This window comes from Neolamprologus multifasciatus, chromosome 18 (assembly GCF_963576455.1).
Source record: "Neolamprologus multifasciatus chromosome 18, fNeoMul1.2, whole genome shotgun sequence".
NCBI lineage: Eukaryota > Metazoa > Chordata > Actinopteri > Cichliformes > Cichlidae > Neolamprologus > Neolamprologus multifasciatus.
Genome location: NC_140456.1, coordinates 10,239,108 through 10,254,263, shown reverse-complemented (window position 1 = coordinate 10,254,263; position 15,156 = coordinate 10,239,108). Strand labels below are relative to the sequence as shown.

The 15,156-nt window shown below is 40.0% G+C and overlaps 1 protein-coding gene across 1 annotated transcript in view; it reads right to left on the bottom strand.

The window, feature by feature from the left end:
• The window catches only part of st6galnac3 (ST6 (alpha-N-acetyl-neuraminyl-2,3-beta-galactosyl-1,3)-N-acetylgalactosaminide alpha-2,6-sialyltransferase 3), a 100,181-nt gene that overhangs the window by 49,333 nt on the left and 35,692 nt on the right, over positions 1-15,156 (bottom strand). Inside the window, exon 3 of the mRNA XM_085141456.1 lies at positions 7,807-8,216. Coding sequence (XP_084997582.1) covers positions 7,807-8,216 — 410 coding nt within the window. The remainder of the gene's footprint in view (positions 1-7,806; positions 8,217-15,156) is intronic.

Below are 15,156 nucleotides of genomic sequence, written 5' to 3'. Positions count from 1 at the left end.
GTGCAGACTGCCAGTGGCACTCACACCAATGTGAAGTGGACGGCTGGAGATTTTGAAGCATGGCTGCGCAGCCATGACATTCACACTAATAAAAACAGATTAAAATATAATTCTCAACATACATTTGGAGGCACACGAGAGCGGAGCATCTGCTATTAAGTTCATCTGTGACCAGAGTGACTCATTCCTGAAGATGAACTGCAGATGAATCATCCATTTTTGGTTCTTGTGCCTGAGGCATTAACAACATCTTCTTGTCAGCTTTGTGTCAAACTTCTGACTTCATGTTTGTTGAAATCAATTCTGACAAATGTTACAGCTGAACTTATACGATTCCCATTTGACCAGTTTGAATCGTTGGTATTGATTAACCACCCTGAGCACTGCTTGTGTTCATCTGAAGCCCAAAGTAATAAACCGATGTCCCGTGATTGGAGACCATTAGTGTCCTTCCTTTTCTTATAGAAGCAGGAGCTGGAGCCAGATTGGACTCTTAAAGACTCTAATTTCATGATTGGGGATTACTTTAAATTTTTAACTGGAGTACACAAAAATAAATGAGCTATAACTAAATGACACCTGTGTTCTCTTGAAATTAATGGTCACCTTTGGAGTTTTTGACCATGGGCCATGAGTTAGACTAATGTTTTGATTAGAAGGTACCTAAACAGTTTCTATCCCCTGCACTAATATGCGGACTAATGACCAGCACAAGCTGAGACAAACAATTCTGCCAAGTGCACCTGCAAATACAAATGAATACCAGCCCCTTACTTCTAGAGTAAAATTTTTTAATCTTTTACCTTGCATGATTTATTGCATGAGGGGAGAAATAAGAACTGCATTAAAGTAATCAGTGAAATTATAATTAAAGGTTATTTATGAATTTTTTTTTTTTTTTACCTCTGGTAATGTTTAATGAGCAGATCCATGTAATGAATATTGCGCTCTGATTGTTTGCTTGATGAAGACCCAGCAGAGTCAAAATGTTGCTTCTTGTCAGTCAGATGAAATTTATAAAAAATATATATATAATATATCTACTTTTTATAGAGTTTATTGCACCCTAGCTGGCCTTAATATGTATACGCCATCTCGTTTTGCTGATTTTAATCTTGTGTTCCTCCGTGAACAAAAACACAATTCCATTTTTCTTACAAAGAAAATCAAATCAGGTCAGTTTGGATGTGGTGTATGAAAGCATATGGATCTCCAGGCATCGGCAGGGGTTTGTCAGTCGTCACATGCAGCCTCTTCAAATCTTCATGACAGAAAGCTCAGGAAGGAACTGATCTCAAATGCTGCCTTTTCTCTTAGTCCTAAACAGTACTTATTTGCAAAATCTTGCATGAACACAGCCTGTCTATTAAGATTTTCTTCCCTGGAGCCACCTTTTCTGGATAGCATTCCTAAGTTGCTATAGAAACTATCTGAATATCGATTTTTTGAAAGTTACCGAGGCATGGCTCATCTACTATGGCAACAAAAGGATGTAGAATTTGTTATGCTATATTCCTGCTGCATCAAAGCTGCAACTCTATCGACTATCAACTCTATGCAACTCTGAGATTCAGTAACATCAGCATCACTGACTCATTGCAGTATGACCGTTATTTCTTATTTTCATATCTTGTTAAGACGGAAATAAAATTGGCTGTATTCACTTGCCTTTTTTTTTTTTTAAATCCCACTCTGGACTGATGATAAGTAGATGACCTACTGTGCTTCAAAATTTTAAAACTGTCTTTCTTCTATAGAGTGGGATGAAAGACTTTTTGTGGGGAAGACTGAACAACAAAAAAATTACAGCAGAGCACACGAACAAAGGGAAGCAGTGAAGTGTACATGCGGGGGTCCCTGATTGGCAGATTAGGAACAGGTGTGGAAGAAACCTCAGGCGAGCCTGATGAGGGAGGGCCAGAAAATTATAAAGGAGAGGAAAACCATCAAAGTACGGAAGTAAAACTGACAGAAGCACAAGAATCAATCATCACAGAGAAGCTTTATTCAGCTGCTCCCTCACTCAGAAGGGATCGTCACAGTGGATGGCCCCACATGTTTTATTTAGAAGGTTTTTAAGCCCTTCCTGATGCACCCTTCAAGGGATTTGTATTTCGACCCGGTCTCGAGCCAGGGATCTTTTGTTAGTTAGATAAATGTATAACTTGAACGTAAACTCAATAAAACTTCCAAACCATGACTTCCTCTTGTGCTCGTCTGATTGTAAGAGTTGTGGTTTAAGGTTTAGGAGTGTCACAGAAGATTTTCTGATTTCAAAATGTGCTGTGGCAGTCTAAAGTTTGAGAATGGCTGTTTCTACTTTATTCAAAAGCATCTTAACAAGTTTTAAGTCAGCCAACACTGCAGTATTTTTCAAACAGAAAGAACACATATGTGTATTGCAAATTGTTTTAATTATAGTTTGATTGAAAAACAACAATAAAAAACTGTATCTGTAGTCTGTGTCTGAATAACTTCAAAGTTTTCTTGTACTTTACAAAGAAAACAGTTACAGGTGTGAAAAACGTGTAAATTGCTTCAACTGAACTAATCAAATGAAAGCAATTGTTTTGTTTTTTAAAGTAAGTAAAATGATCAAAAGTCAAGTTGTAATGTTGTAGGAAGATTGTAACCAAGGTTTTATATCTATTTCATAGGTTACCGTGGAAAACCTTTCACTGTACGACTTTGTTTTAAATAGATCTTTCCATCACATCTAGTTTGATTTCGTGTGTGTGTGTCAACAACTTGGAAAAGACTGACAGTTTAAAGCAGCACTGCAATGAATTTCTAATTCAAGGAGTTTACATTCAAAGAAATTAGGAGTCACTGGTTTTAACAAAAGGTCAACAAAACATCCAATGCAGTTCTGAAAATTGTAACAATTACTGGATTATTGATTGTTATTATTTAAGAAAGTTGTTGGTTGCATTTCTGTTGTCACACAAGATCCCCGGTTCGATTCAGGAAAGGCATCGGGGTAAAAACCACCAAATTAAACATGCAGAGCTACCCGCTGTGGGGACTTCTTCTGAATGAAGGAGCAGTCAACAGTAGCTGTTGTCTTCGTACAGACAGCTCAACCTTCTGACACCTAAGGTCGAGTTCCTGCACACTCACCAGATGCTGGTTTGACAAGCTCGAGCACAACAATTCAGAAAGGCATCTTGGGATTTCACTATGTCAAGGTTGATGAGCATTAACTATCATTTTTATACTGACTTTAAATTGTACTGGCAGCCAACACAGGCCAACACTGCTGTAATGTGCTCCATTATCTTTCTACTTGTTAGAAAAAAAATAGCTGCAGCATTTTTAACCATTGAAGACATATAAAACTGATTATGTGTTACTTTTTTTTTTTTTAAGTCAGATTAGCATTTTAAAAAGCTGAAATATGTCTGATCTTTAAGATGTTTCACATCTAAAACAAATACAGTTGTGACTGTACATCTTTAAAGCAGGTCTATAAAGCAGTTTTTAATATTCTCAGTCGCTCACAAATGACAGTAGAGCTGCCAAGTAAAACATCTTCTTGCCATCAGGAGGAGCTTGGCTTTCAACGATGGCTGTGGCCCATGCTGCTCCCAGCGATCAAACCACCAAGCCACCTGGGTGCAGTGCACCACCCACTCTTCCACCTGAGCCAAGTCTGCAGCATTAGGCAATAAAGACTCACAGGAAGAAAGAACATTGCTCACACTATCATCAACAGAAGGGTGGTGACACACTTGTGAAAACTCACACATTCGTTTCACAATCTACTTCCGTGCACATTTGAACAGAAACACACGGTGGTGCCATGAAGGAGCAGCTGACCGGGAAGCAGAGACCCAGGTCACGCAGGCCTAGGTGGCAGTGCTATAAAGTGACAGTGTGATTAAAGTCCTGTGTCGTCGTCAGGCCCGTTATCTACCGCCGCTAACAGGCCAGTGCCGATACGCTCCGACAGCCGGCGACTGCAGCTCAGGAGGTGGTGCTGATAACACCCAGCCTCAGCCCGTGCAACTTCCAGCCGCAGTGCGCAATTATGAATCATATGTTTAAGTGGCTGTCAAATACATTCACGTGCAGGACTATTCATTATCATGGCTCCAGATAGAAGCTGGATTGGCCATTTCCTGTTTATCACTTTTAGATTATCATCATTACCTCTTAGTTCTCAGAAGAGGAGAGAGACACGGAGGACACTAATGGCCTTGACTTGATTTGAACCCAAGACGTCATCATGCCATTAGACTTGAGACAAACAGATACTTTTCTGTGAGAAGATTTTTAAATGTATTAATATGTACTCACTTTTTGTGTCAATAATTGGATTAAAATGAAGCTCTCTCAGAATGTTCCACATCTCAGCAAATCCTAAAAGAACAAATTAGTTTATTTTTTCCCCAAACATTTATATTTGTTCACTCTCTGAGGCATTGCTGCTTCACCACAATCCATTTGTACTCTCTTTCAAGCTGTGAGCAGCTCTTTGAATTTTCTTTGAGGAACACGTTCTGCGACAATAGACAATCGACTCTATCCTCAATCCAGTCCACGTGCACGATTTTTGAGTTCTTTATATGGCAAAAAACTGTCAACGTGTATGGCATGGATACTAGAAAAGCTGGATCTTCCAGTGTGACACCTCACTACAGAAAAATTCATTTTTCTTTTTCTTTCTAAAGTTTAACTGAATATTTACTCAGTAACATAAGGGGTTAAGAAAACGGATGATAATGATTTGCCACCTGGTGAGTTATTGTTAGACTAACAACTGATTTTGACTTCCGCAGTGAATCTTGGCCGCCATGAGTGGTTGCCATCATTACCATCATTAATGCTTCTGCATGGTTTTTTTATGTGTTAATTACCTTGTGCTCATGTCACAGTGTTTTATACCAGCCACTATGTCTTTGTACTTTCCATCACAATCATTCTAATAGTTTCAGCAATCTCCCCCTTAGGACTTTGCTGACATCTGTGAGTCCTTATGTTGAGGCTATGGCTTTTATATCGAGGCAATCCTCTGACTGATGCATTCAAAAACTGTGGCAAAAAATAACACTAAATTCATAGGAGGAATCCACAGTACACAATCGCAATCACAATAGGTGTGGGCTGCATTGAGAAAATGTGTCACATTTCCATGGATGTGCTAGTCAGGCCCAAAAATGCAGCCAACAGAGTGCCTGCAGTCAACCGATCCACAACAACGCATCCAGGTTGCTGCTGTCTGAGGGCTGAATTATTTTAGTGAAAAAATAGCCCTAATCTAGGAGTGATTCGTCTTTTCTGAAGCGTAAAACATTTGGTGTCCTGGACGTTGTGAGCCCGGAGGCTGTAGTGTATACCATGAGATTTTAAAAGCTTAGCTTAAAGGTGTGCTACACATGAATAGTGCTAATAAAAGCTGTACTGTTGTAGAATGACAAGTAGATGGTTTAAGGACTTGAGTCTGTTTAACAAACAAGGGAAACGACTTTGCAGCATGCTGAAGAAGAAGAGGAGAGCCTCAGTTAGCATATATCTGCGAGGCTCAGACACAGAAACAACATTAAAGAGGATCTATACGTCCTAACTTAACAACTATAACAAAGAAACAGTATATACTTAGTAAATAAGGGGGCCCAACAACTTTAGAAGATTTTGAATTTCTCATCTACACTTAACTATGCAAACGATCGCATATAAACAGAATCTGCTCAGCTTTAGCACATTGTTGGTTTCCTAATATCTTATTTCTTATGTTTATCAAAAGAAAGACCTAAACAAAGACAAAAGCAGGAGTATAACCAGCAAAAAGTGAGTGTTAATAAAGCCAAAAAGGAAAGACTACAGTCTGACTGCAGTCCAGATAAATACAGAGTCCAATGTACAAACACATCAGAAAATGCATGGAACAACAAACTGATAGAGGGAGTGACAGGATTAGGAAGGCAGAGAGATGATGGATGAAACTAATGAGGGCGGGGCACAAAAGACAAATAGGGAAGATAAGCATCAAAGACGCGGGAAAAAACTAAGGACTAATAACGTGGTGCATTATGCCAGGCGCTGTCTCACACTGTGATCCTGGTCGTGACGTGGTCTGCACCTCCTTTTGACCTGCTCCTGACTTAGATCAGCTTAATTGAGGTGGTCTTCACTGTAGCTCCATTTAGATTATCATAACCGCTTTTCTAATTACCCCACAGTTTAATTTCCTCTGTCCAGAGATGACTGAGCTTCCTGACAGGCTGAGAGACAGTTACACGGTTGGCTGGCTAATCAGTCAGCGCTGACGCCTCTCTCCCCTTGATCAAGTAAGCAAGTCGAAGCTGGGACGGCACGTCTCCTAGGCTGCTTGCGGCAATCTGGATAATTAGAGTTGTGTTCGATCAGTGTTCCATCTTTGCCAAGCTGATGATTATCCCCGCATGCAGAAAGCAGTGACAGTAAACCGGCAAACACAGACACGCGCAAATTACAAGGTAACGGCAGACAAGCTGCTGTGGTATTTTAAGAGTTATCATATTGCTGTAGACATTAATAAATGTAGTTTGCATGGATAAGAGAAGGAAAGGACCATGTTTTTATAGATATTTCATGTCTGAGTGAAATAAAGAATTTCAGAGCAGTGCCTTAGTGTATTATTTCAACATAACGGCAATTATCCCCTTCGCTACCTCTGATTACATTAAAATACTGAAATAAGTGCAGCAAAGTTTGAGGCAAGCACAAAATAAATGATCGAAAAACATACAGACGAACCTCTCAGTGCTCATCACATTTTCATTTGACGGGGTTTTTGTTACACATTGAGTTTGCTCTGTGATACCAATCAGTAACGACTGAAGTGCTGCATCTCACCCAGGAGCATTATGTTGCGTAATGAGATTCTTCTCCCCGAACATCCCTCCCTAATCCCACGCTTCTATCTGTGCTTTGTGGGCCTTCGCAACAGCTGAGCCAAGATGAACATGGACGATCTACATGAAATTCAGTGTTAACCCTGCCATCATGAATAACAGCGAGACAATGGAGCCGAAATGGAATGGATGCTACGCCCATTACCAAACACGTTAATCCTCTTAAGAAGTTAAGGCAGGTCTTGATGACATGTGGGCAAGGCAGAGGTATAAAGCGCTGCCGAAATGAGCAGAGACTAATCTGAGAAATTAGATTCATCCTAAACAAAAGCAGGCCTTGAGCTTTGATCCCATTTTCATTAACCTGCAATTCTCTCTGGGGAATTGACAGGAAAAAAAAAATAACCAGGTGAGCCTCTCTTTAAGTTGCGGTTTGCAGTTTTAACACAGGTTGTAGTAAAATATCCCTAAAAACTTTCACTGATCTGCAACTTAAATCAATTCACTGCTTTTCAGAATGTGCCAAGACGCTGTCGGAGAAGTTGTGAGACCAGCTGTGTCTGGGGGTGCTTAGAAAGACTGCCAGAATCATGCTACCTCATTAACCAGATTTCTCCCAGACCAGCATTTGGCTGATGCCTATAACCCAGGCACAGCACACTTCTAAGGCGCTGTGTAAGAGCTCATTTTTCAAAAAATGGCCCCCAGTGCCGTGCAGAGCCTCTTTAGAGGCAAAGTTAAGTAACTCACTTTGATGAAGCCTCGTGAGAGGGAAGATTTGAGACGAGAAAAGCACAGAGCAATGAACAGACCATCAGTACTGATAAGATCAATATTATAGCAACAAACAGAGGGGTAGATGTCAAAGTGCTGAGCAGCAAATCTGTCAGAGTGAAAAAGTGGAGGTCTGCTGTGGAATTCAGTGATGCTGTGCCAAAAACAAAAACAGGGCAACTGCAGTTTGACTCACCTGTCTCTTCCAGTCTCCTTCTTAAAGACCATGTCGCAGTGGTTCATCCTGTCCTCTGTGGTGACAAAGATGCGGGCATGAGGGTAGTTTTCCGACGCCTGCCGCAGCATGTTGTACACAATGCCTTTCCCGTCTTTCCTCATGTTCCGGAGCGGCCCCCACACAACATAGACTGTGTCGTTGGCCTGGCCGAAGAAGTACTGGGGCTTCTGCAGCAGCAGGGGAACACTGGTATGAGAGACGACCCTCAGAGTCGTGCGTCGGCCCACATCGTTCTCAAACCCCCGTGTGGGTGCGTTGTTCATCCGCCAGATGCAGGGAGAACGATCTATCTGCGGGCCGGCGCCCTGGCCCAACATCTGACCAGAGCTGGACACGATGCTGCACAGTTCGCAGTTCAGCTTCAAGGGCTGGAGGAGAGGAAGCAAGTCCATTAGAACTTTAAGGGCACTTGCAGAGCACCTGTCGAGGCTACTTATTTTTTGCTTCCAAATTTAGACCTCCAGCCTCTCCTATCACACATTTTCATAGCAAAGACCAAAATGAATCAACAATGATTATGAAGGTAACAGACAAATAAGAAGCACCTGTGATCTATATCTCACGTATTTTCAAAGGGCATGCAGCTGAATTAGTGCATTTCAACTACTAAAAACAGCACAGTCCATAAGATCATTGTGAAACAACACATACGCTGTCCATGGTCCTGAAATGAATCCAGTTCAGTTTATCTAATATTTCACTGTTTATTAGAGTGTAATAAAACTTTATTGAGGAAAAATGTGTCTTTAAAATTTATTAACATAAATAATTTGATCAGAACAAAAACAAACAGCACCATAAAACTACCAAACCAATTCAAAACATCAAAATAAAATATGGGCTGCTATTAAGACTTTGTAATCCTGACATCCATCCAAGGCCTGATTATTTTCCGGATAGGGTTCAAAGTCAATGCCGCCATCTTGTCATTTTCTTCATTCTTCAGTCATTTGGCCTTGAACCCCACTGTGCACGCTGTGAAATTTGTGCCGCAGACACCAAAAATTGAATTTTGTTGCCACTGCTATTATCACTGGCGTGGCTCCTTTAGGTTTGAGGTTCCAGGTTCATTTACCTCGTGCAAATCTTAGGTTAAGAATCAATTTTAACGGTAACATAGGAAAGCCTGAACATTTTTAACTTCCAAAGAAGTTAAAGAAAGTTTGTTCAGGCCTGCATTGTTGTCTGATTTGTGTGAGTTAAATAATCAAACAACGCTCGGCAACTTTCATCAGTTTCTATCAGTGCAAGTTCAGCAGGACTGTGGAACAGTTCATGAAATAAAGCCACAAGAAAGCAAGATAATTAGAACAGCCAGCAAGCAGAAAGGAAATTTATCACAGTGCGAAATACTGCAGCGCTTTATCACCGGCTTCTATTGCTGGAGAACAAGGTCTTTACATGCACCATCACCAGGAAGATACGAATACGTGAAAACCGACAGGGAAATATATTAAATACACTGAAATTATCAAGGCAAAACAAAATAATGTCCTCCTACAGAATCTTAATGATGTTTGAAAACTCTATGATAGCTGTCTTACTGATAAATATTCTGCTGAAGCGAACTCCTGAAAACACATTAAACAGCAGTTTTTTAAAGATTAAAAGCACATTAAAAACCTTAAACACGTGAAATGATGAGACTTTTAAATTCAGTCTTTAAATTGTGCAAACTGGCCACTTTATAAGATACACCTTGCTAGTACTGTGTTGGACCCCTCTTTTTCCCTGATGAACCGTTGACACAAGCAGGATGGATCCATGCTTGCATGCTGTTTACACCAAATTCTGACCTTACCATTTAGCTATTGCAGCAGAAACAAGTGGTTCCTTGAATTACTGCTGCCTTCCTATCCCAGTAGATCAGGGCCTCAAGGGCCGGTGTCCTGCAGGTTTTAGATCTCACCCTGGGTCAACACATCTGAATCAAATGATTACTTCATTATTAGCCCTCTGGAGAACTTCAAGACATGTTGAGGAGGTCATTTAGCCATTTAACTCAGCTGTGTTGGATCAAGGACACATCTAAAACCTGCAGGCCTGGAGTTCCCCACCTCTGCAGTAGATCATCAGTTTCTGAACTACTCAGATCAGCCCGTCTGGCGTCAACAACCTTGCCATGTTCAAATTCATTGTGCCTAATAAAGGGACCCATGAGTGTACATTCCCTTTCATTAAATTAAATGAGTTTTAAATACTGAATAAGTGGTTTCCTTCGAAATTATAATGCATTTGACGCAGCTTCGTCTTGTTTTGTTAGAGTTGTGATATATTTTATATGTGTTCAGTGATATTATTAAAGTGATGTTTTGGCAAGGGACTTTAAACAAAATGCATTTAGTGATTATTCATAAAAAAAATATTAATCAGGGTTTTACGGGCCTCTATAATTTACTTTTATTCCCTAAGACTGATGTCACACTACCCAGAACTAACATAGATTAAGTTAATTGAATATTGGACCTCAGAGGTTACAGCTGCGAGGATGACAGAGAAGCAAGCAAGCTGGGTCATTTATCTTACTGTTACTGTATATATATATATATATATTTATATATCTTATTATATGTTACAGGAGCAAGGGGATTCGTAATGAATCTTCAGTAAGAGCCCTTAGCTACGCTTTGCCAACCGAGGAAAAAAGCCCTCACTGAATCCAAAATGGGAGATTTACCTAATTGAAGCTAATATGCTTGGTTTGTTTTGATGAGATTAAACTTACTTAAGTAAATGAATGCACGGTAAAGTTGGGAAAAGAAAACGCACTGTGTCACGACTAAACCCTGTTCATCATTTGCTTAATGGAGAATAACTGTAATGTCACTGGTCGGAATGCAAATTGCATTTTTGCTGCACTTTTAATGCACTCTGGTTTCAAACGCAAAACTCTTTGGCATTTGATCAACAAACACAAGAGTTTTAGAGTGCAAGCAGAATCGCACAAGACAATCCACTAAAAACTGTTACAGCTCCGTGGCTTATCAGCACTCACAACACGCTTACGACACAAGATCGGTTGCTGCAAAAGGGCACTACACAAAACTACCATTGGTTTTCTTTTGTATCTGACATGTTTCTTTCATACATAACTCCAGCTGAGGCTGCTGGTATTGCCTTCTCTTTCATGTATGGATTCAATCACGGGTTAAGACAGGATTTCTGGACCCAGTCTCCATTTACTGGGTGGTTGAGATACACATCACCGCAGCCTTGAGCCGTCAGCAGCTCGTCCATCATCACCCCTCAGCCTAGCCCATAACTCCATCACGCTTTTTAGCACACACAGATTGGCTGGGCTCTGTGGGGAGCACTGACTGGCTAACTGTATGTGAAACATATGGGTTTGTCACTGGAAACCTACCAACAAGGAGCCCCTGAGCAAGGCATTCCACCATACTTCTGCTGCAGTGTAGCTGCTCAGTGACAAATAAACAAAGATTGAGGTTTCGGTTTTTAAAAGGCATGTGAGCAGTTTACAGTCACACAAATAAAACCAGCAGTGAACATTATTGTTTCTAATCTCATTTACATGCATTACAGAAGAGTGGAAACCTCATCTAATAACTACAAACACCGTTGGAACACTTTTTATTCAGTATGCACTGGAATCTGGCTCCCAATAAATCTGAGTTTTACGTCCTATAAATCAATAAAAATGTTACGGCCTCCTCCTCTCCCTCTCCTCGCTTTGATTCATGTTTCAGTTCCATGTTCACGACGGTGCTGTTTCAGTGTGGCCTGCAGTAATCGTAAACAGAGTGCACTTTTATAATCCGAGTAATTCGGGCACTCTGATAAGTACGAAATCTACTCACCAAAGCTTTAGATTTTTAATGCATGAGCGTGTTAAAAATAAAGTGGGTTATTTAAAAAGCAGGCTTAATGCCGGGGACACAGCCATCATTAAATTATAGCACTGGGGTGTGAACTTAACCTTGGCTTGTTCATTAAAATGCTCTGAACACGATTAATTAATAAGCAATAATTATTACATTAACTTGCCAAATATTTCATTGTAAGTCTCTGGGACTTTCTTTCGAAGTCTTTCTGCTTAAAAAAATTAGCTTCAGCTGTCTCCATGGGGGAAAGTGGTTCATTTCAAATGCTTCTCTTGGGGCGTTTACATTAAAATAAAGGAGAAAAGTACAGTTCACATTTGAAACCCCTTCTCAGAAACAAATGATTAAGAGGTGCATTAACTAAACATGAAAATAGTTCTGTACGAGCTATTTATGAGTTCTTTTAATAATAACCACAGGTCGTCCAGTGGGAGGCAACCTTTTTTGAAACTTTGATTACTTAGATTCTTTGTAGTGATTTAGTTTTTTATTGCAAGTATAATGCAAGTATAGGACCAGGTAAAGTTCTGTGGATGTTTTGTTTGATTGTTTTACTGCTTTTATTCTTTTGTTTTGTTTTTATACATAACTGATGATGTAGTGCTAATTACCCAACATTTTACTTTTAGCATGTTAACCGAGCGAAACGGCAAAAGTGAGGTGGTGACCATAATAACTATAATAGCTTTTAGCATAGTATTCTCACAGTGAGCATGCAGTCCCTGTGTTTGTCGACTACTTGTGCTTTGAAACCTCAAGTCTGACCTTCGGCTGCTGCCGGAGGTGGAGTGTCTAGGAGATTACTCATGGGCATGGTTTTCAAATACACGGCCTCCACTTACTAAAGCATACCCAGTTTTATCATTTCATGGCTCACTCACACTACAGTGAAAGCAGGACCGCAACCTCCTTGTGACGAAGGAAATTGGGTGGTCTTCCAGTGATTCAATTACATTTTTTCACATTCAATAACTGGTTGGAAGGAGTTATGGTCACCAGCTAGTTGCCCAGAGTTTAAGCATGCCACACTTACCCTCTGGGCAAACACTTTTAATCAAGAGGCGATTGCACAGGTCACCCAGAGGGAGGCAACCTGTCTCCAATCAAAGACTTAACTATTTATAATAAATCACCAGCAGACTGGCAAAGGTTTCCAAACAGCAAATGTGCCAACACATTTGCTATCGGTCTGTGCACAATTCGCCTGTGACATGTCTCTTTGCTTAACTTGACTTGACTTAACTAGTTGCCAACTGGTTGCATTCTGGTTATATTCCTCTTTAACAGTAAGGCTGCCAAGTACCTGTCATTTTGCAGTCAAATCATCATCCTGCACCAACTACATTACTATTTGTTGAGGAATTTCTGAATTTCTGCTTTAGATCTATGAGATTCTGGTTGAATTCTGCATGTAAGTAGTTAATGTGAATTTCTGGGTACACAGATGGCAATAGATTTGCAATTTTAACCAATTCATCACAGTTAATTGCTGTGTTATCACAAACTGATAGCAGACTGCCTCCATCATATTGCTGTTTTATGGCCGTCTCAACACAACAAAGGCACCCTGAAGACAGCAGCTGACAGCAAGTGATTACACACCCAAGTCGCTGTCTATAAAGCAACTGTTTCAAGGGCAACAAAACACAACTTTGTTGCACATGGTTACAATAATTCTGATCATGCTCCAACACTGTTTTCAAAAAGTGCGACTGTGACATGAATACTTGGATTTAATGCTTGAGAACATGAAAGAAAAACAAAGTGTCCCAAGGTCATAAACAAGTAAGCAATGGGGTGATTGTTTTTTCCCCACAAACTACCACGAAATCACACATCTTTCTCCAACCAGAGGAGTTGCCCTCTGCTGGATATTAGAAAAAATGTTGCTTGAAACCTGCATTGTCTTTTTACTTCAACACAGCTACAAGCACAACCTTGAGCTGCTAGCATGGCAGTGGACTTGCGTGCTGTAGTATTTTAAGCGTTAAACTTTTAGACCAGGAGTCACCAAACATCCCTCACTAGATTAAAGGCTTTGTTATACATGTTTAATTAATCCTATTAATCCTTGTCTAAACAACAAATGGTGCTAAATGAATGTTTACAGCACCATTACGCTGCTTCCCCTACCTAGAGTGCTTTCTGGGTTGGGTAACTTACAAATTACTTTCAAATTAAAGGCTCAATATTTATAAGTAGCAGCATCTAACTTACACTCGCTGGCCACTTTGTGAGGGTAACCTGTTCAACCGCTCAGTAGCATAAATATCTAATCAGCCGATCACATGGCAGCAACTTAATATATTTAGGCATGTAAACTAGGCCAAGGCAACCCACTGACATTCAAAGTGAGTATTAGAATGGAAAAGAAAGGTGATTTAAATAACGTGACACGGTTGTTGTAAGACTGGCTGATCTGAGTGTTTCAGAAACTGCTGATCCTATGGGATTTTCCTGCACAACCATCTCTGGGGTTTACAGGGACCCCCCCCCCCAAAAAAAAAATAAAATAAAATAAATAGAAGATATCCAGCAGTTCTGTGGGTGAAAATGTCACAAGTTATGCAGAAGAGCATCTGGGAATGTACAACATATCAAACCTTGAAGCAGATTTGCTATAGAAGGTAGAGCTCAAATCATCTTAAACTGGCTCCTTGAACATGACAATGAGTTTGCTGTACTCAAATGACCTCCACAGTCACCAGATGTAGTGAAACGGGAGCGTCCCGTCACGCATGTGTGGTTAACATATCTACAGCTGTGTGATACTATCATGTCAATATGGACCAAAATCTCTCAGAAATGTTTCCAACACCTTGTTGAATTTATGCTACAATGAACTAAAGAAGTTCTGACTGCAAAAGGTTTGATCCAGTTGCAAAGTGATTGAAGAGTGTAAATGTCTTTCTGACATCTTATCTGACATCTAATCACAAATCCTATTTCATAACAAGGTAAACCTGGATACTACAAATAAATACAAAAAACATTTTATCATTATAAACTAATAAAAATAAGGAAAAAAGGCATTTTAACCAGATGTTTCCCAGACATTCTAATCTAAACACCAACACTAACTCTGAAACACATAATTCTTCACTAACACAGGTTTAATTGTTTGGTATTATTTGAGCAATCAAAGCAGATGGTTTTGGATGTTATGTAACAGATGTTTATGAAGACAAATTTTAATTGGTGCGAGCAATTTTATTCTATCTCTTGTCTGCAACGAGCTGATAACAACTTAGAGAGGACTTACATACAATAATGCATATTTTATTAGCCGGTGCAACACGGGCCACAAACAAGAAGCTTTCTCATTAACGTCCATTAATATCCACAAAGTGCTCCAAAACTCAGACCACTTTCGAAACATACACAGTGGAAAACGTTGTGAGAAAGGCCTGCATTTAAAATGCTCACGTCCAAATGAAAATATAGAGTTTCTCCCTCGCTCTGTGAT